Raw genomic sequence first — 21,377 nt, forward strand, 5'->3', positions numbered from 1 at the left:
TGGGAAAAGCACCAAATAATTAACTAAATTTGGCTGTGAAGATTTTAAATATTTTATAATCATTTTACATATTTTAAAACTGATTTTAAAACTTATTTCATTATTTTACAATGGATTTTCTTCATTGTTCACTGTGGTCTGTTTCAACCCATCATACAAAGCTTATTTAGGGAAATGATGGCAGAAAAAGAAAATAATAAAGGAAATAAAAACTAAGGGAAAAATTTAAAAATGTCTGATCCCCCCAAACTGATACAATCATCCCAGGGCTGCCATTATTCTATTGGACAACACTCAACAAATATTTATTGAGTGTTTATTATGTGCCAGCACTGTTCACGGTGAATGAGATATATTGTTTAATACAGGGAAAACTTTTGTCCTTCTGGAGCTTAAACTTATGTAGGTGCCTTTGTGAATTAGAAGGAAAGTCCCACGTGGGTGAACATAGCTCTGAGCAGGTATGGAATGATGAGTAAAGCAGTGCCTTTGGTAAATAATAAAAGGTGTCTTATTTTTTATGAGAGGACAGCTTCAAGTTAACACATACAGCTTGGCAAGTGGAACATGGGCTCAATTTCAGCTGTCACTTGCTCCTTTAGGCATGCATTTTTGTGCAATGCACAAACCACGCAGTCACACCCAGTGGCTTGTCCTTGTATTTTGGCCTTTATCTTATTGTTGTATTTGGTAGTTGCCACGATTCCTGAAGATGATAATCTATCTATGGCTCGCTCACTCCTTCAGCTTTTCGTTGTCTATTTTGGCAGTTGTTATCTGCTAGGCACTCAGTAAATTTTTGGTAATTGGATTGTACTTCTTCAGTGTGTGTCACAGGATTTTATATGCTCCAATAGAATCATCGTCTTTGGATACTGCTAACAACAGGGTATAATGTTTCATGGATCCATGATATATATTTATACATCTTACTGCATCTTTTTCTGATACGGCGATTTCAAGTTAATCATATGAGTTCATTTCACAGTTTTTAAATAGCAATATTATATACCCATTGAGACTCAAAGAGTAATAGAAATGTTTGCTGAATTATAGGGGAAAATGCTTTCAGACAAGTAATTAAAAATATTTTCTATTAAATAAATTTATCTGGCTTCATCAGTCTTGACTGGTTTAAAAATGTGGTCACATTATTTTTTAACAGATGCTAATAAGTGCTGGTGCTATAGAAATATAATTCTTACTAGAAATAATTTTTTAGAATTTAGCAACAGATCATTCAAGTAAGGGAATCTCTGAAAACGGCCAGAAATGAGTTATTGCCCAAGTAAAAAGCATGCAGTAAACTCAGAGTCTCAGGTGTATTTTCATCAGTTGGTTTTGATATTATATCACCAGTTCCTGAAGATTTATGCATATTTTCTTTTATGTCAAATAAATCTGATTATATGAAATATTGTCAGGCAAATATATATGTTATATATAGCATACATTTAATATGTATTATATGTAATACACATTATAAATGTTTTCTGTTATATATTATATATTATTATATATAATTATATATTATAATATGTATAATTATATATAATAATATATAATTATATATTATATATTATAATATGTATAATTATATATTATAATATGTATAATTATATATTATAATATGTATAATTATATATTATAATATGTATAATTATATAATATATAATATAATTATATCTTGTAATATATAATATATAATTATATTATATATTGTAGTATATAATATAATTATATATAACTGTATATTATATATAACTGTATATTATATATAACAATATATATTATATATAACTGTATATTATATATAGTAATATATAATATAGATAACTATATATTATATATAGTAAGATATAATATATTATATATAGTAAGATATAATATATTATATATTATATATGTAATATATTATATATAATTATGTATTATATTACATATATTATATACAATATAATATATATTGCAATATATATTATATTGTATATAATATATATTGTATTATATATTGTAATATATAATATAATTATATATAATATATAATTATATATTGTACTATATATTGTAATATATAATATAATTATATATAATATATAATTATATATTGTATTATATATTGTAATATATAATATAATTATATAATATATAATTATATATTGTATTATATATTGTAATATATAATATAATTATATAATATATAATTATATATTGTATTATATATTGTAATATATAATATAATTATATATAATATATAATTATATATTGTATTATATATTGTAATATATAATTATATATTGTATTATATATTGTAATATATAATATAATTATATATAATATATAATTATATATTGTGTTATATATTGTTATATATAATATATATTACACCTAATGAAGTTCCAAATTATGAAGTAATAGAAAATGTGAAATTGTTGAATAAATACATGTTTAATGAAATAATCCTAAATCATAGCCAAACACAGAAACCCAATTCGTTCCCCACATTGTTCCATTTTTCTTCATCTTGTATTCCTTTAGGCAGTTATCCATCAATACTCCTAAATAGGAGTTCTGAAATTCTCTATCAGTACAATTATTTCAAATAGCACCTTTTCAGCACATCAAATCTGCTTTCAAATTAATATATTGAAAATTTAAAGACCCACGGTTTAACATTTTTTTAAATGGAAGTGACGTTCTAATAAAATAAGAGGAAATAGTTTTATAGACTTTGAAGTTCTTCATGCCAGCTGGAGTTTCAGATTTTTGCATAATACTGTAGGAGATTTATTGCTCTGTAATTCAAATAATAATAACTAAATGGACTGATAATTCATAAATAAAAAACTCAAAAGCCAACAATGGAATATGATATGGAACGAAGTTATTTTTCTCATCATCAATAGATACAAAGACTATCTTTTGTCCTTCATATTATTTCAGTTTTGTTGAAATAATCCTGTTAGGTCATTATATTTATAGTGTGCTTTTAGGTTATTAGAATTAAAAAAGAATTCAGCAACTTGAAAAAATAATGGGACCACAAAGCATGCTAAAGTGTTATGTTTTCTGTGGACCCTGATTTTTCCCATAGAGCATGTATATACCCTCTAGGGAACCAGTCTCTATCTCAATCAGAATTCATAAGATTTGGATTGGGTTGACTGTACCTGAACCTCAGGGTGAGTATGTGAGTTAAGCCAATTGGCACATGTCACTTCTCAGACCACAGCGACTGGTTTGGGAATGGTGATCATACTTCCTCAGAGCTACTGATATTCCAGGAGACTTTTCTGTGATTCCCTGCACTGAGATGGGTGTTTTTCTCTACAAGCCTTGAAGTTCAAAAGATGTTACATCAAAGGATGTGAGAGCAGAGACAACCAACTTACACACAGAAATGAAGGTCTGTTATGGCAATGTATCAAACAAGGAGAAGGGCAGAGTCGAGAGGTGGTGAGTATCTGGTTCCTGTAACACTGTTTGAATCCCTAATCAAGTGGTAACAGAAAGCAGAGTTACCCTTGGACTATAAAATTTCATGTAGCAGTAAATTCCCTGTTTGCTTATGTTTGGCTTTCCATCACTTGAAAATGAAGTAGTTCTAGCTGATAGAACACTCAACTCAGGAAACTGAAGCCTGGGGAGATGGAGTGTGCTTACTAACATCACACAGATATTAGATGTGTGGCCAGGGCCATTTCTTTCGTAGTAAGACCTATGTTATTTCACCTTCATGGTTTTATGTGAGAAACTTCAGCAGTGTATAAATCCACTTTTCAAAATAGGCTCCAGAAATCCCAGGGAGGTAATAAAAGGGATACAGAAAAGGCTAGAGATCCAAGATCCAAAATAATAGTTTGGCAGTGACATCTACCTTTTATCTTTCCTTCCAACCATCAACAGCACTGAACACATGTGAGTAACAATTTTAGGTGATAGTTATATCTTCCAGATGGATTATTGGTTTTAATTTTTGTGTTAGGAATGGGATAATGTGGATGATAAAATAGAATACTGAAATTATAAGGCACATATTTTACCTCAGTACATAATTATACATTTTGTTTTTCCCCTGTGCTGTACATATGAAACAATCCAATACTCAATGGCACCTAACTTTGAGCTACCAGCTGGGGGAGGAATGAAGATAGCTCCCTCTGCAAGTGGGAGGTGACATATACTTTGCAGTTACCAAGCAAAGATAATGTGTGTGTTGTCTCATTTATACTCACAACAATCCTTATAACTGATATTATTATTATTTTTTTGCATTTTACAAGAGCCACATCTGAAGATAAGGGAGGTTAAATACTTTGGCCCATGTCACATAGTAGGAAGCATTTGAGGAAGAATTTGAAACAAGGTTACCTGTGTCTGGAACTCATCCCTTAACTACATTCTAGTAGGTAGAAATGGAATAAAAATAGCACGTATTTTAGCCAGTCAAGTTCCTATGCTAGAGGAACAGGGACTGAAGTTTCCTGCATAAATCCAGAATTTTGGGAATCTCAAATTATAACTAAGCACAGAGTCATTTAGTCAGAACATCCCCCACTTGTAATGGGATTGAACATGTTGACAAGTTCAGTGCCTGCTTTGATGAGTTTCATTTTCCCATACTGTGTTTCTTGGTTTGAAGACTTCTCTAGACTTCACTGGATTTCTATGCAGTGTTCCATTTTGTCTTTGTTCATATCAAGCCAGTTTAATATATGAAAGAAAATATGCTCTCTAATTTAATCCAGAAGCAATAATGCTAAATGCTGCAACACAAAGTTAAAAATTCCTAAAGCAGATTGTGAAATCACAGATATACATCTTCTTAATCCTGCCGTGCTAGATACTATTACTAGGAGGAGGATGCTTGCGGAACTGTAGTTAACTTACTACTTTCCATGACTGAGTAATTTCCATATTTTTATTACCTTCAGTTTGGATAATTGTCCAAGATCTTTAGCTGCAATGAAAATCATCTGGGGTCCCTAGAAACAAAGAAAAAGTGAGAGAAGACTCAGTCTTAAGATATTCAGTATTAGTCACGATAGAAATGCAGTCAACAGATAATTTCTTTATTTCCCTTATAAGAGTTATGGCTTATGCTGGATGCCCTTAATTGGTCTATCATAAAGATTGGGTCAAATATATCTAGTACCGCTGGCAGTATAACAGTCCTCATAGGTGTCCCACTTCTGAAAGTCTTAAGTTTAGGTTAATGAATGGGTTGCTACTAATGTAGCCAGTTTAATGTAGTATATGGATTAAATCAGTGATCTTTAACTTTTATTCATTTATTTTTAGCAGAGGCAACTTCCTCATTCTACTCCCTGCAAAAATAAATGTATGCAAAATCTGAAGATACGGGGCTAAAGAAGGTGGAATTGCTCCTTCTAAAATGCTGTCCAATCTATTAGCGACTACCCTCTTAACCCCTCCCTCAGCCAGAGGCTTTCTCTAGAACCCCAAGGCCCTGGGGAAATGAATTTGAAAAACACTGGAATAAACCATCCAATGCTTTACTAGAATGAAAAACTAGAGGCATGTCTGTTGGTGTATGTGACTGGAAAAGTACTAAATTTGGCCAAGTTCATAACAGCTTGAAATATTGTCACAGGAAGGAAAATTAGCTATTCTGAACAAATGTCATCTAGATTTTTTATCGGAGTGTGTATTTTATTGGAGAATTAAAGACTATAAGTTTGAGAACAGCAACCGTGGTTAATTTTGCTCATATTTTGCCCCGTCACCTAGCACAGTGCCTAGTACATAGTAGGAGCTCAAAGAATATTTATTTAATGAATGAATAAATGATGTGCATTCATACTTGGATATCTCAGTGCTAGAGAAATTTTAGGTTATGGTAAGCTTTCCTAGGGAAAACCTTATACAGAAAATGAAATGTCATAGATAGCATTTCTACTGTAACATAATATATACATTCTTGAAAAACCTCATATTCTACAAAATTGCACACTAAAAATAATAGGACTTATGGGAAAAACAGCAATGGGCAGAACAGTCCAAGCCCTGGCAGTTCTGTTACTAAAGAACTATCAAAACCATAACTGCTACTTTGGGATATGGCTTGGACAGCTAGCAGGGAACTCAGTCAAGCTAATGGTTGCCTCAAGGAATATTAAAAATGCAAAATATCCTGGCTAACACGGTGAAACCCCGTCTCTACTAAAAATACAAAAAAAATTGGCCGGGCACGGTGGCGGGCACCTGTAGTCCCAGCTACTTGGGAAGCTGAGGCAGGAGAATGGCGTGAACCTGGGAGGTGGAGCTTGCAGTGAGCCGAGATTGCGCCACTGCACTCCAGCCTGGGCGACAGAGCGAGATTCTGTCTCCAAAAAGAAAAAGCAAAAGAAACAAAACAACAACAACAAAACAACAGAGTTCAAAAGTGAGCTGAGACAACGCTCGTGCAAGTGGAGCTACCAGCACACGGGGAAGGTAGCCTGCCATCTGTGACAGTCACGCAAGGTTCAGTTTTCCAGAGAGGGAGCCCGTGTACAGTTACTCTCCTCTTTTTTCCTTTTTCAAACAGGTCTGTGAAGTAGCCAAGGGGAGAGCTTTTTCTTTTTCTGCTGAAGTTATAGTTTTTCTATTATATTCCAGAGCCTCTGACCTGGGGAAATTTATATATAAACCAACCCAGCTTCCAGATTATACTGATACTCCTCTATTGAACGATTACATGAGTGCTAACCGGTGTTATGGAAATATATTATGTATTGAAGTAGAATGTGTGTGTGTGTGTGTATGTGTGTATGTGTGTGTGTATTTATAAATGTGACTTGGAACCTATATATATGTAGGCTATAAAATGATTAAAGCACACATTCACGGCATTAAGCGAAACTCAAAAGTTATTTATATTTTATCACTCACTGTCTGGCAGCAAATCAACAAAAACACATGCATATTTGCATCTTGGAACACTTTATAAGAAAATGTTTTCTAGGCATATGCTTTCACTGAATAAACATGGACTGAGTGTGTATAACTAATGTATAATAATGCGTATTTTATTTCCATTAATACTTACTCGTTATTTGCATCAATTTATCTTCCTCGGTCACGGAGAAAAAAATACATTACCCCACAACAGGTGCTTGTTAGTGTTATTTTTCCCTTGTTTGGCTCAGGATATGTGAACAGAGATACCTGGCTCTGTGTATCCACTTGACCACTGTCTAACTTTGCAGCCAATTGATCTTTCTGGTTCTTTTCCTTTTTCTTTGTGTAATACAATCTCATTCTTCAGATTCACTAAAAGATGCCTCCTCTATTAACCTCCAAGTGGGGAGGTAAGAGATGAAAGCATAATAGAAAGGTGAAAAAAAATCCAAATAGCAGTGGTGTAACTATCTCCTTAAACTGTAAAATTTAAGAAAGAAGCACAGTGGATACATTGTATCTTAATTCTATTTTCTTGAGGTTGGTAAAATTAAATAAAAATTATATGTGTAAACCAGATAACACTATAAATAGAACTTTGATACATGTTTTAAGAGGTTAAGTTCTGACTGTCAAGCAAGGTGAAGTTTGACTGCTATTGCCATTATTTAAAATTGACTTGGATGGGAAACTATAATTTGAATGATCATTGTTAAGAAACTAGATACCAAACACTTTTTCCCCAAAGGGATTTAATTCGTATTTCATCTGGATGAAAATCATTCACTTAAACCAAAAACAGATGGGTTAATGAAAGCATAACTAAACTTTATATACTTACTGTTTGATCTGTCAGAGGAGGAAGAACAATTTGTTTTTCTATTTTGTTGAGAACTAGCTTCCACAACTCTTTTAAAACTCGCTTTAGGACTGTTTTCTCACAGATTTTTGCTGAGAGACTTAATCTGAAAAAAAAATAGATATATATATATATTCACTTTTAAATTTCAGATCAAGGTATCAATTTGGGCCTTTACAATTTTCAAATGCTAAACTCCATTTGCTAAATTATTAAACAAAATGTATAATCTCAAAAAAACTATTTCATGATTCTGTACATTAGATAATTCTCTACATTTGATAGAAAATGAAATCAGCATACATCTTTTCTTACGTTGTTTTCTAAATCAACAGGCTTTGGAAAGAGAAATGACTTTTTTTGTATTCTACCTTAAGTTTTGGGATACGTGTGCAGAATGTGCAGGTTTGTTACATAGGTATACATGTGCCATGGTGGTTTGATGCACCCATCAACCAGACATCTACATTAGGTATTTCTCCTAATGCTATCCTTCACCCAGCCCTCCACCCGCCGACAGGCCCTGGTGTATGATGTTCCCCTCCCTGTGTCCATGTGTTCTCATTGTTCAACTCCCACTTACGAGTGAGAACATGCGGTGTTTCATTTTCTGTTCCTGTGTTAGTTTGCTGAGAATGATGGTTTCCAGCTTCATCCATGTCCCTGCAAAGGACATGAACTCATCCCTTTTCATGGCTGCATAGTATTCCATGGTGTATATGTGCCACATTTTCTTGATCCAGTCTATCATTGATGGACATTTGCGTTGGTTCCAAGTTTTGCTATTGTCAGTAGTGCTGCAATAAACTTATGTGTGCATGTGTCTTTATAGTAGAATGATTTATAATCATTTGGGTATATAGTCAGTAATGGGATTGCCGGGTCAAATGGAATTTCTAGTTCTAGATCCTTGAGGAATCGCCACACTGTCTTTCAAAATGGTTGAACTAATTTACACTCCCAACAACAGTGTAAAAGCATCCCTATTTCTCCACATCCTCTCCAGCATCCGTGATTTCCTGACTTTTTAGTGATCACCACTCTAACTGGCGTGAGATGGTATCTCACTGTGGTTTTGATTTGCATTTCTAATGCAGATGACCAGTAATAATGACCAGTAATAATGAGCTATTTTTCATGTTTGCTGGCCGCATAAATGTCTTCTTTTGAGCAGTGTCTGTTCATATCCTTCGTCCACTTTTTGATTTCTTTTTTCTTGTAAATTTGTTTAAGTTCCTTGTAGATTAAGTAGATTAAGATTTAAGTTCCTTGTAGGATATTAGCCCAGATGGATAGATTGCAAACATTTTCTCCCATTCTGTAGGTTGCCTGTTCACTCTGATGATGCTTTCTTTTGCTGCGCAGAAGCTCTTTAGTTTAATTAGATCCCATTTGTCAATTTTGGCTTTTGTTGCCATTGCTTTTGGTGTTTTAGTCATGAAGTCTTTGCCCATGCCTATGTCCTGAATGGTATTGCCTAGGTTTTCTTCTAGGGATGTTATGGTTTTAGGTCTTAGGTTTAAGTCTTTAGTCCACCTTGAGTTAATTTTTGTATAAGGTGTAAGGAAGGAGTCCACTTTCAGTTTTCTGCATATGGCTAGCCAGTTTTCCCAATATCATTTATTAAATAGGAAATCATTTCCCCATTGCTCGTTTTTGTCAGGTTTGTTAAAGATCAGGTGGTTGTAGATGTGTGGTGTTATTTCTGAGTCCACTGTTGTGTTCCATTGGTCTATATATCTGTTTTGGTACCAGTACCATGCTGTTTTGGTTACTGTAGCCTTGTAGTATAGTTTGAAGTCAGGTAGCATGATGCCTCCAGCTGTGTTCTTTTTGCTTAGGATCGTCTTGGCTATACAGGCTCTTTTTTGATTCCATATGAAATTTAAAGTAGTTTTTTCCAATTCTGTGAAGAAAGTTAATGGTAGCTTGATGAGGATAGCATTGAATCGATAAATTACTTTGGGCAGTGTGGCCATTTTCACAATATTGATTCTTCCTATCCATGAACATGAAATTTATTTCCATTTGTTTGTTTCCTCTCTTATTTCCTTGCGTAGTGGTTTGTAGCTCTCCTTGGAGAGGTCCTTCACTTCCCTTGTAAGTTGTATTCCTTGGTATTTTATTCTCTTTGTAGCAATTGTGAATGGGAGTTCACTCATGATTTGGCTCTCTGTTTTTCTATTATTGGTGTATAGGAATGCTAGTGATTTTTGCACATTGATTTTATATCCTGAGACTTTGCTGAAGTTGCCTATCAGCATCAGGAGATTTTGGGCTGAGACGATGGGGTTTTCCAAATATACAATCATGTCATCTGCAAACAGAGACAATTTGATTTCCTCTTTTCCTATTCGAATATCCTTTATTTCTTTCTCTTGCCTGATTGCCCTGGCCAGAACTTCCAATACTATGTTAAATAGGAGTGGTGAGAGAGGGCATCCTTGTCTTGTGCTGGTTCTTGAAGGGAATGCTTCCAGCCTTTGCCCACTCAGTATGATATTGGCTGTGGGTTTGTCATAAACAGCTCTTATTATATTGAGATATGTTCCATCAATACCTATTTTATTGAGAGTTTTTTTTAGCATGAAGTGCTGTTGAATTTTATCAAAGGCCTTTTCTGTATCCATTGAGATAATCATGTGTTTTAAGTCACTGGTTCTGTTTATGTGATGGATTACATTTACTGATTTGTGTATGTTGAACCAGCCTTGGATCCTGGGGTGAATCTGACTTGATCGTGGTAGATAAGCTTTTTGATGTGCTGCTGGATTCGGTTTGCCAGTATTTTATTGAGGATTTTTGCATCGATGTTCATCAGGGATATTGGCCTGAAATTCTCTTTTTCTGTTGTGTCTCTGCCAGGTTTTGTTATCAGGATGATGCTGGACTCATAAAATCAGTTAAGGATGAGTCCCTCTTTTTCTATTGTTCGGAATAGTTTCAGAAGGAATAGTATCAGCTCCTCTTTGTACCTCTGGTAGAATTTGGCTGTGAATCTATTTGGTCCTGGGCTTTTTTTGGTTGGTATGTTATTAATTACTGCCTCAGTTTCAGAACTTGTTATTGGTCTATTCAGGGATTTGACTTCTTCCTGCGTTAGTCTGGGGAGGGTGTATGTGTCCAGGAATTTATCCATTTGTTCTAGATTTTCTAGTTTATTTGCATACAGGTGTTTATAGTATTCTCTGAAGGTAGTTTGTATTTCTGTGGGATCAGTGGTGATATCACCTTTATCATTTTTTATGGTGTCTATTTGATTCTTCTCTCTTCTTTATTAATCTGGCTAGTGGTCTATCTATTTTTGTTAATCTTTTCAAAAAACCAGCTCCTAGATTCATTGATTTTTTTGAAGGGTTTTTCGTTTCTCTATTTCCTTCAGTTCTGCTCTGATCTTAGTTATTTCTTGTCTTCTCCTAGCTTTTGAATTTGTTTTCTCTTGCTTCTCTAGTTCTTTTAATTTTGATGTTAGTGTGTTGATTTTAGATCTTTCCCTCTTTTTCCTGTGGGCATTTAGTGCTATAAATTTCCCTCTCAACACTGCTTTAGCTGTGTCCCAGAGATTCTGGTATGTTGTGTCTTCATTAGTGAAGGAGACATAAAATCCTTTACAGACAAGCAAATGCTGAGAAATTTTGTCACCACCAGGCCTACCTTACAAGAGCTTCCAAAGGAAGCACTAAATATGGAAAGGAAAAGCTGGTACCAGCCACTACAAAAACATGCCAAAATTCTAAAGACCATTGACACTATGAAGAAACTGCATCAACTAATGGGCAAAATAATCACGTAGTATCATAGTGACAGGACCAAATTCACACATAACAATATTAATCTTAAATGTAAATGGGCTAAATACCCCAATTAAAAGACACAGAGTGATAAACTGGATAAAGGGTCAAGACCCATAAGCATGCTGTATTCAGGAGACCCATCTCATGTGCTAAGACACACATAGGCTCAAAATAAAGGAATGGAGGAATATTTACCAAGCACATCGAAAGCAATAAAAGGAAGGGTTGCAATCCTAGTCTCTGATAAAACAGACTTTAAACCAACAAAGATCAAAAAAGACCAAGAAGGGCATTACAAAATGGTAAAAGGATCAATGCAACAAGAAGAGTTAACTAATATAAATATATATGTACCCAATACAGGAGCACCCGGATTCATAAAGCAAGTTCTTATAGACCTACAAAGAGACTTAGTCTCCCATACAATAATAGTGGGAGACTTTAACACCCCACTGTCAATATTAGACAGATCAATGAGACAGAAAATTAATAAGGATATTCAGGACTTGAACTCAGCTCTGGACCAAGTGGACCTAATAGACACCTACAGAACTCTCCACCTCCTATCAACAGAATATACAGTCTTCTCAGCACCACATTGCACTTATTCTAAAATTGACCACATAATTGAAAGTAAAACACTCCTCAGCAAATGCAAAAGAATGGAAATCATAACAAAGAGTCTCTCAGACCACAGTGCAATCAAATTACAACTCAGGATTAAGAACCTCACTCAAAACCGCACAACTACATGGAAGCTGAACAACCTGCTCCTAAATGACTCCTGGGTAAATAACGAAATCAAGGCAGAAATAAATAAGTTCTTTGAAAACAATAAAAAATAACTTTTAAAGCACACGAAGTAAAATATCTTTAAAGGCAAATGATCCCTTTTTATTCATATTTAATACTTACTAAACCTAGAGCAACTTCTGATATCAGTCACCAAGGTTTGGCCTGACAGTTGAGAAAACAACAACAGAACCCATATTTTTAACCCATGTTACAGCAGCAGAAGGCAGATCATTCTCCGCAGTGGAGTCAGTCTCCCAAAGCACATGATTTTCACCCTCACCCCGATGGTATTTAGTATATGCCAATGTTCATGGTCTAGGAACACCAAGGAAATACATTTTCAGCACTACTGGGCACTGGGCCAACATAACAACATGGCAAAGGTGTACATAATTTCAATCAAGAATAAAAATTTACCTATTTTAATAGGTGTAAGGTATTCCTTACAAATTCTTCTCATGGTGACATAATGATGTAACATTATCTAGCATTTGTATAATACCTATACAAGCTATTCTTTAGAAACTTCTTCTATATATATTTCTCATTTACTATTATGCCCATATTACAACTCAAAAACAGGCACAGAGAGGCTTGGGTACTTGTCCACGGAAGTGAAGCTAGTAAGTTAGATTCAAAGTTTGACTCTTCTAAATCCAGCCTGTCTTCCAATGTCCCATGCTACCTCTGATGAATATGCTTACACAGGATGTTATGGCCTATATGAAGACACAGTGCTGCATAAATATCTATTAAATATACTATCATATGACCCTGGCCTCTTTGAGTCTCTAAGTGAATTAAACCTGTTTCACAGAGAGCCAAAGATGGGTCATATATTTCAGGGCAGCCTCATTGACTCCCTATAATGCTACTCTGTATGCTTTTGGACTCAGAAATTATAACCTGGGCTCTAGTCATGATAGAAACATTTGGCTGTTTTTAACATTTAAAGATATACATAATTGTATTTATATAATTACAATGGATAACATTGAAAGGCATGTGACATGTGAGAGGCATATAGACAGATTTTCAAGACACATTTTTATGTTAAAGTATTTATCCTAACACTAAGTATGTAAAAGCCCAATATATAAAAATATGTGAAAGCAAACTTCTCTGGATAAAGAGGAAGGTTGGGGACCCCTGAGGCATGTATGTAGAACTCCAGCTCCTGTAATTTGAAAACTGTTTTTCAGGGGTACCATTTTTAGCTTGCTGGTGAGTATCTGGCATGGACATAGGGTAGAAAGCAGCAGATGTGTCATGGCAGAAAAATGCCTGGTAGGATTGGAGACACAACAAATCTGCCAATTTTGCTGCAGATGTACAATTTTCACTTTCCGAAGATCCAAGTCTAAGAATTAATCTTGTGTTTATGGTCAGCTCACATACTTGGCATGCCGACTAACCCTGCTTAGACTGGAACTAAAAGAATAGGAATAAAATCATTGTCACGTGCGCAGCTCGTTGTAGGATTTCTGCTAGTTAAAAATGCAGTTTACACCTCAATTTGTGAAGTGGTGAGGTCTTAGTGGAGAAAGTGCAACATAAGGAAGTAAGATGTTTTATTTAGAGAGGCTGCACAAAGACAAAAAGAGCTTATACATTCATAATATAACATGATTTCTAAGGGAATTTTCTCATACCACCTTGAAGACTTTCAAGCCTCTATCGTTTATTTTAAATAATAGAAAATAATGGCGAACTAGCAAATGCCTCTTTAATTCAGTCTGAATTAATCAACTTGATAGTGTAAGCTGAAAAGCATGTATTTCAGAACCTGAGCTGTCTAGATTGGCTGAATACAAAACTAATTAATCAGACAATTTTCAAATGCCATGTGTACTGGCTGGCAATAAAGATTTCCTGTCTTATAATGAATCGCATTTTCATGAAAATTTACCTAGCTGTATTCCCTCCCCTTGGAATGCCTGTCCCTCATTTTCATATATCTAAACTTTATCCACCTTTAAATACCCAACCCAAATCAAATTTTTATTCATTCTTTGAAGTAGAAGTAAATATTGTACTCATTATCACTTTACATCTTATGTTTATTTGTGTTCCTTTCTTATTTCTCCTCCTAAACTATTAACTCCTTGAAAACAGAATCAATATCTGGCTTTTAAGTATCTCCCCTATGCAGTGGCCTTCAAGTTATGCATTCTGAAGTAGCCCTGAGGACTTCTGCAATTCTCCATGACATATTTCTTTCAAAATTTTTAAATGTCTTTTACAAATGCTTAAAGCTCATAGATTATTTCCTAACTTTATACGTTATCTCTTTCCACCAATAATTAAAAGATATGACATATATGGTGACATAATTTTCTAATTATACTTTAGTAAGACTGAGTAAAAATAAGAATCAAAATGTACTGAAAGTAAGGGTCAACCCATTTTATCCATTAGCCCCGTTTTATAGATGGTGAAATGGATTCAAAGTCACTCAGCTAATAGTTGGAAGTACCAAGATTACTTAAAACTTTCTGTTATGTTCCACAACTTTGGCCACAGGACATAGAAAGCAAATAGTTTTGCTAATAATAAATAATACTTCTCCAAACTACTGATTGGACTTCTAAAAACCAGAAGGCATTCCAGTGAGAGGTTGAAACGAATTGGGATTGCTTGGGCCTGCTGTTCATCACCATCACATTCACGACCAATGCTGGTGTGTTTATAGTGACCCATTTCTGTGTTGTCCATAGAAAAGAGTCATATACTAAGATAAAAATGTCCAGAGAATGTATAGAAAATTATGTTGTAAAAGTGAAAGTCTACATTAACAAACTAAAGAAATGAGGAAAAGTATTTCTCCTTCTCTCTTTCTTTACTTCTTCCCTTTCCTCTCTCTTTTCTTCTGCACCTACTTCCCTACCTACATCCTATTATCTACTTACCTATATACCTGTCTTCTAGATATTTCCCCACAGAGAACAAAACATAAGGCTTAATTTTCCTACCAAATATTGACATTAAATAGATAACAACATTAGACTTATGTAGTAAGAAGGCAACCAAAGGTAAATGGAATTAAAACAGAAGTCATAGTGTACAGAAGATATTTTCCTATGAGTTATTTCTTTTTTATCCTTACCTATTTAAATATTTTATAATTACGACTGTGGGAAAGTTTAGATGGAAAGAAAAAGAAATGCACTAAGTAAGTTTAATTACCTGGAAGAATATCCAACTTTTTTTCCTTTCCAACTCTTATTTAAATTCAGAAGGCACATGTGCAAATTTATTACATGGGAAAATTGCATGCTGTGGGTGTTTGGTGTACAGATTATTTCATCACCCAGGTAACAAGTATAGTACCCAATACATAGTTTTTGATTCTCACCCTCCTCCCGCCCTCCACTCTTAAGTGGGCTCTAGTGTCTATTGTTCCCTTCTTTGTGCCTATTTGTACTCAGTGTTTAGCTCTCACTGATAAGTGAGAACATGCAGTATTTGATTTTCTGTTCCTGTGTTAGTTCACATAGGATAATGGCCACCAGTTCATCCACGTTGCTGCAAAGGTCATGATGTCATTCATTTTTATGGCTGTGTAGTATTCCATTATATATATGTACCACATTTTCTTTATCCAGTCTACCATTGATGGGCTATTTAGGTTGACTCCTTGTCTTTGCTATTGTGAACAGTGCTGCAATGAACATATGCATGCATGTGTCTTTATGGTAGAACAATTTATATTCTTTTGATATATGCCCAGTAATGGGATTGCTGGGTTGAATGGAGGTTCTGTTTTAAGTTAGTTGAGAACTCTACAAGCTGTTTTCCACAGTGGATGAATTAACTTACATTCCTACCAGCAGTGTATAAGCATTCCCTTTTCTCCACAACCTCATCAGGATCTGTTATTTTTTAACTTTTTACTAATAGTCATCCTGATTGGTGTGAGATGGTATCTCATTGTGGTTTTGATTTTCATTTCTCCAATGATTAGTGATGTTGAGCATTTTTCTTTATGCTTGTTAGCTGCTTGTATGTCTTCTTTTGAGAAGTGTCTGCTCATATGCTTTGCTCATTTTTAATGGGGTTGTTTTTTTTTTTTTGCTTGTTAATTTATTTAAGCTCCTTATAAAGTCCGGATATTAGACCATTGTCAGATGCATAGTTTGAAAATATTTTCTCCTATTCTGTAAGATGTCTGTTTACTCTGACAATAGTTTCTTTTGCTCTGTAGAAGCTCTTTAATTAGTCCTATTTTTCATTTTTAGTTTTTGTTGCAATTGCTTTTGGAATCTTCATCATAAAAACTGCCAGGGCCTATGTCCAGAATGGTTTTTCCTAGGTTTCTTCTAGGGTTTTATAGTTTTAGGTTTTACATTTAAATCTTTAATCCACCTTGAGTTGATTTTTGTATACAGTGAAAGGAAAGTTTCCAGTTTTAATCTTCTGCATATGGCTAGCCAGTTATTCTAACACCATTTATTAGGAAGTTCTTTCCCTTCCTGCTTGTTTTTGTTGACTTTGTTGAAGACCAGTTGGTTGTAGGTGTGTGGCTTTATTTCTGGGTTCTCTAATCTGTTTCATTGGTCTATGTGTCTATTTTTGTACCAGTACCATGCTGTTCTGATTACTGTAGTTTTGTGGTATAGTTTGAAGTCAGGTCCTGTGAGGCCTCTGGCTTTGTTCTTTTTGCTTAGGATTGCTTTGACTATTCAGACTCTTTTTTGATTCTAAATGAATTTTGAAATTTTTTGTTTCTAATTCTGTGGAAAATATTGCTGGTAGTTTGATAGGAATAGGATTTAAACTGTAAATTGCTTTGGTAGTATAGCCATTTTAACAATGTTGAGTCTTCCTATCCATGAGCATGGAATATTTTTCCATTTGTTTGTCATCTCTGATTTCTTTCAGCAGTATTTTGTAATTCCTGTTTTAGAGAACTTTCACCTCTCTCATTAGCTGTATTTCTAGAGATTTTCTTGTGTGTGTGCATGTGGCTATTGTGAATGGAACTGTGTTCTTGATTTGGCTCTCAGCTTGGATGCTGTTGGTGCACAGAAATGCTACCGATTTTTGTACATTAATTTTGTATCCTGAAACTTTGCTAAAGTTATCAGATCTAGGATCTTTTGGGCAGAGACTATAGGGTTTTCTATGCATACGATCACATCATATGTGAACAAAGATTGACTTTCTCTCTTCCTATCTGGATGCCTTTTATTTATTTCTCTTGCCCGATTGCTTTGGTTAGGACTTCTAGTACCATGTTGAATAGGAGTAGTGAGAGTGAGCATCCTTGTCTTGTTCTGGTTCTCAAGGGGAATGCTTCCAGCTTTTGCCCATTCAGTATGATGTTGGTTGTGGGTTTGTCATAGATGGTTCTTATTATTTTGAAGTATGTTCTCTTAATGCCTAGTTTGTTGAGGGTTTTTAACATGAGGCAATGTTGAATTGTATTGAAAGCCTTTTCTGCATCTATTGAGATGATCATGTGGCTTTTGTATTTAGTTCTGTTTATGTGGTGAATCACATTTATCGATTTGCATCTGTTAAACCACCTTGCATCCTAGGAATAAATCCTACATGATAATCCTGAGATAGCTTTTTGATATGCTGCTGGGTTTGATCTGTTAGTATTTTGTTGAGGATTTTTGCATCTATGTTCATCAAGATATTGACCTGAAGTTTTCTTTTTTTGTTGTGTCTTCGCCAGCTTTTAGTATCAGAATGATGCTGGCCTCATTGAATGAGTTGTGGAGTAGTCCTTCCTCCTCAATTTTTGGAATAGTTTCAATAGGATTGGTACTAGCTCTTTTTTACACATCTCATAAAATTTGGCTGTGAATCCATCTGCTCCAGGGCCTTTTCTAGTTGGTAGGCTTTTTTATTACTGATTCCATTTCAGAACTCATTATTGGTCTGTTCAGGGTTTCAGTTTCTTCCTGGTTCAATGTTGGTAGTTTGTATGTTTCTGGGAATTTATTCATTTCTTCTAGGTTTTCCAGTTTGTGTGCATAGAGGTCTCTGTAATAGTCTCTGAGGGTTATCTGGATTTCTGTGGGGTTGGTGGTGATGCTCACTTTGTCATTTCTGATTGTGTTTATTTGAATCTTCTCACTTTTTCCCTTATTAGTCTAGCTAGTGGTCTACCAATCTTATTTATGCTTTCAAAAAACAAACTCTGTTTCATTGATCTTTTGTATGGTTTCTCATCTCTGAATTTGATTCAGTTCAACTGATACTGGTGATTTTTCTTCTGCTGGCTTTTGGGTTGGTTTATGGTTTACTCTTGTTTTCCTAGCTTCTCCAGGTTGTTAAATTGACAATTTCTAACTTTTTGATCTGGATGTTTAGCACTATATACTTTTTTCTTAACACTGCTTTAGCTGTGTCCCAGAGATTCTGGTATGTTATACCTTTTATTTTACAATTTTCAAAGGATTACTTGATTTCTGTCTTAAATTCATTGTCAAAAATCATTCAGGAGCAGAATGCTTAATTTCCATGTAATTGTACAGTTTTGAGAGGTCATCTTAGCATTAATTTCTAATTTTATTGCACTGTTGTTTGAGAGTGTGGTTGGTATGATTTCAAATTTTTTGAATTCATTGACAATTGTTTTGTGGCTGATTGTATGATTGATTTTAGAGTATGAGCCATGTGCAGATGAGGAGAATGTATATTCTGTTTTTGTTGGGTTAAGTGTTCTGTAGATGTCTGTTAGGTCCTTTTGGTCAAGTGTAGAGTTTAGGTCCTGAATATCTTTGTTAGTGTTCTGCCTCAATGATCTGTCTCAGTGGGATGGTGATATTATTGTGTATTTATCTGTCTTTTCATAGGTCTCTAAGAAATTGCTTTATAAATCCTGATACTCCAGTGTTAGGTGGACATATGTGTAGGATAGCTAAGTCTTGTTGAATCGAACCCTTTATCATTATATAATGCTATTGGGTTTTTTTTGGATCATTGTTCATTTAAATCCTATTTTGTCTGAAATTACAATAGCAACCCCTGCTCTTTTTTGTTTTCCATTTTTTTGGTAGATTTTTCTCCATCCCTTTACTTTGAGCCTATGGGTGTCACTGCATGTGAGATGACTCTCTTAAAGACAGCTTCCTGCCTTTTAAGTGGGGCATTTACTCCATTTATATTCAAGGTTGATATTGATATGTGAGATTTTATCCTGTCGTTGTGTCTTTAGCTGGTTGTTATGCAGAGTTGATTGTGTAGTTACTTTATAGTGTCTATAGTTGATGTACTTAAGCATATTTTTGTGTTGGCAGGTATTGATCTTTCATTTTCACATTTAGCACTCCCTTAGGGACATCTTGAGAGGCAGGTCTAGGGTAACAAATTTCCTTAGCATTTGCTTGTCTGAAAAGGATATAATTTCTCCTGTGCTTATGAAACTTAGTTTGGTGGGGTATGAAATACTTCTTTGGAATTTCTTTAAGAATGCTGAATATAGCACCCCAATGTCTTTTGGCTTGTAGAGTTTCTGCTGAATGGTCTACTGTTAGCCTAATGGGATCCCCTTTGTAGGTGACCTGCCCCCTCTCTCTAGCTGTCTTTAATATTTTTCTTTCACACTGACTTTGAGGAATCTGATGACAGTACAGTCATCTTGTATAGTATGTCCTGGGGAGATACGAAGACTGCTGATTATATTAGGAAATTCTTATAGTGAATTTTGCAGCTCCATCAGACCACTTTGATTCTTTCTTAAAATGGCTATTTTGTCCTTTAGCCCTTGTATCATTAGATTCCTTGGGTTCCTTGGATTGGCTTTTGACTTTCTCCTGAATTTTCATCTTTTTTCCTATCCAGATGCCAAATTCTTTATCTGTCATTTCAGCCACATCTGCCTGGTTAAGAACCGGGCGCGGTGGCTCATGCTTGTAATCCCAGCACTTTGGGAGGCCGAGGTGGGCGGATCACGAGGTCAGGAGATCGAGACCACGGTGAAACCCCGTCTCTACTAAAAATACAAAAAATTAGCCGGGCGCGGTGGCGGGCGCCTGTAGTCCCAGCTACTCGGAGAGGCTGAGGCAGGAGAATGGCGTGAACCCGGGAGGCGGAGCTTGCAATGAGCCGAGATCGCGCCACTACATTCCAGCCTGGGTGACAGAGCGAGACTCTGTCTCAAAAAAAAAAAAAAAAAAAAAAGAACCACTGCTGGGTAGCTAGTGTGGTTGTTTGGAAGTAGTAAGACACTCTGGCTTTTTGAGTTGCCAGAGTTCTCATGCTGGTTCTTTCTCATCTACATGGGCTAATGTTCCTTTAATCTTTTAAGTTGCTGTTGTTTGAATAGTGCTTTTTTGCTTTTATATTCTTTCATGCCCTTGAGGCTTTGAAGATTTGACTATGGTATACATTGGGTTAAGTCAAAGTCAACTGGCTTCATTTCTGGAAGATTGAAGGGGGCCAAGGCTTAGCTTGGCATTCCTGGATTGCATGCCCTAACCCTGGGGCGTGGTACCAGGCCCATTACTTTGTTTTCTGTCTCCTCAAGGATAAGCACCTGCTGCACTAGAGGGGCGAAGGTGTTCCTGGTCTTCTGGTAACAACAGTCTGATGGACAGTGCTGGCCAAAGCACTTTGCTGGGGCAATGGCTGGTGGCAGCAATACAGTGGTGTCTACGTGTGCCGGTGGCAGCAGCAGCACAGTGGGGCGACTGTTGTCCTTGTCTTTAAAGAAAGACATTGTAATTTTTCTTTTATTTAAATCTTGGTCCTTTTGATATTAATTTGCCACAACAATAATAAATGAGATTATGTAAACGAACATATATGACACTGGTCCCTTGGTAGGCATTCAAAATTATTATTCACTTTTCTCTTCTACATTCAGTTCTGGTTTTGAGTATCACTGTTTAAGAAATCATGTTTCTGGTTGCTTTAGATCAATGATTCCCAATCCCAGCTGTGGACACATTACAAAATATAGGTGCTTTGACCCTGCCTCAAACTTACTAAATTAGAACTTCTAAGAGTAGGAACAGAACAAAAACCTTAAAAACAAACAGAGCAACCAACCAAACTTTCAGGTTAAGAAT

General features: G+C 35.1%; 1 protein-coding gene across 2 annotated transcripts in view; it reads right to left on the bottom strand.

The window, feature by feature from the left end:
* Nucleotides 1-21,377, bottom strand: part of UNC13C (unc-13 homolog C) — a 663,443-nt gene that overhangs the window by 80,768 nt on the left and 561,298 nt on the right. For both annotated transcript variants that reach the window (XM_055279200.2, XM_055279199.2), the window contains 2 exons: nucleotides 7,745-7,868; nucleotides 4,929-4,985 (listed from right to left, as the gene is read on the bottom strand). In XM_055279200.2, coding sequence (XP_055135175.2) covers nucleotides 4,929-4,985; nucleotides 7,745-7,868 — 181 coding nt within the window. The remainder of the gene's footprint in view (nucleotides 1-4,928; nucleotides 4,986-7,744; nucleotides 7,869-21,377) is intronic.

The sequence above is a fragment of the Symphalangus syndactylus genome, chromosome 5 (genome assembly GCF_028878055.3).
Source record: "Symphalangus syndactylus isolate Jambi chromosome 5, NHGRI_mSymSyn1-v2.1_pri, whole genome shotgun sequence".
NCBI lineage: Eukaryota > Metazoa > Chordata > Mammalia > Primates > Hylobatidae > Symphalangus > Symphalangus syndactylus.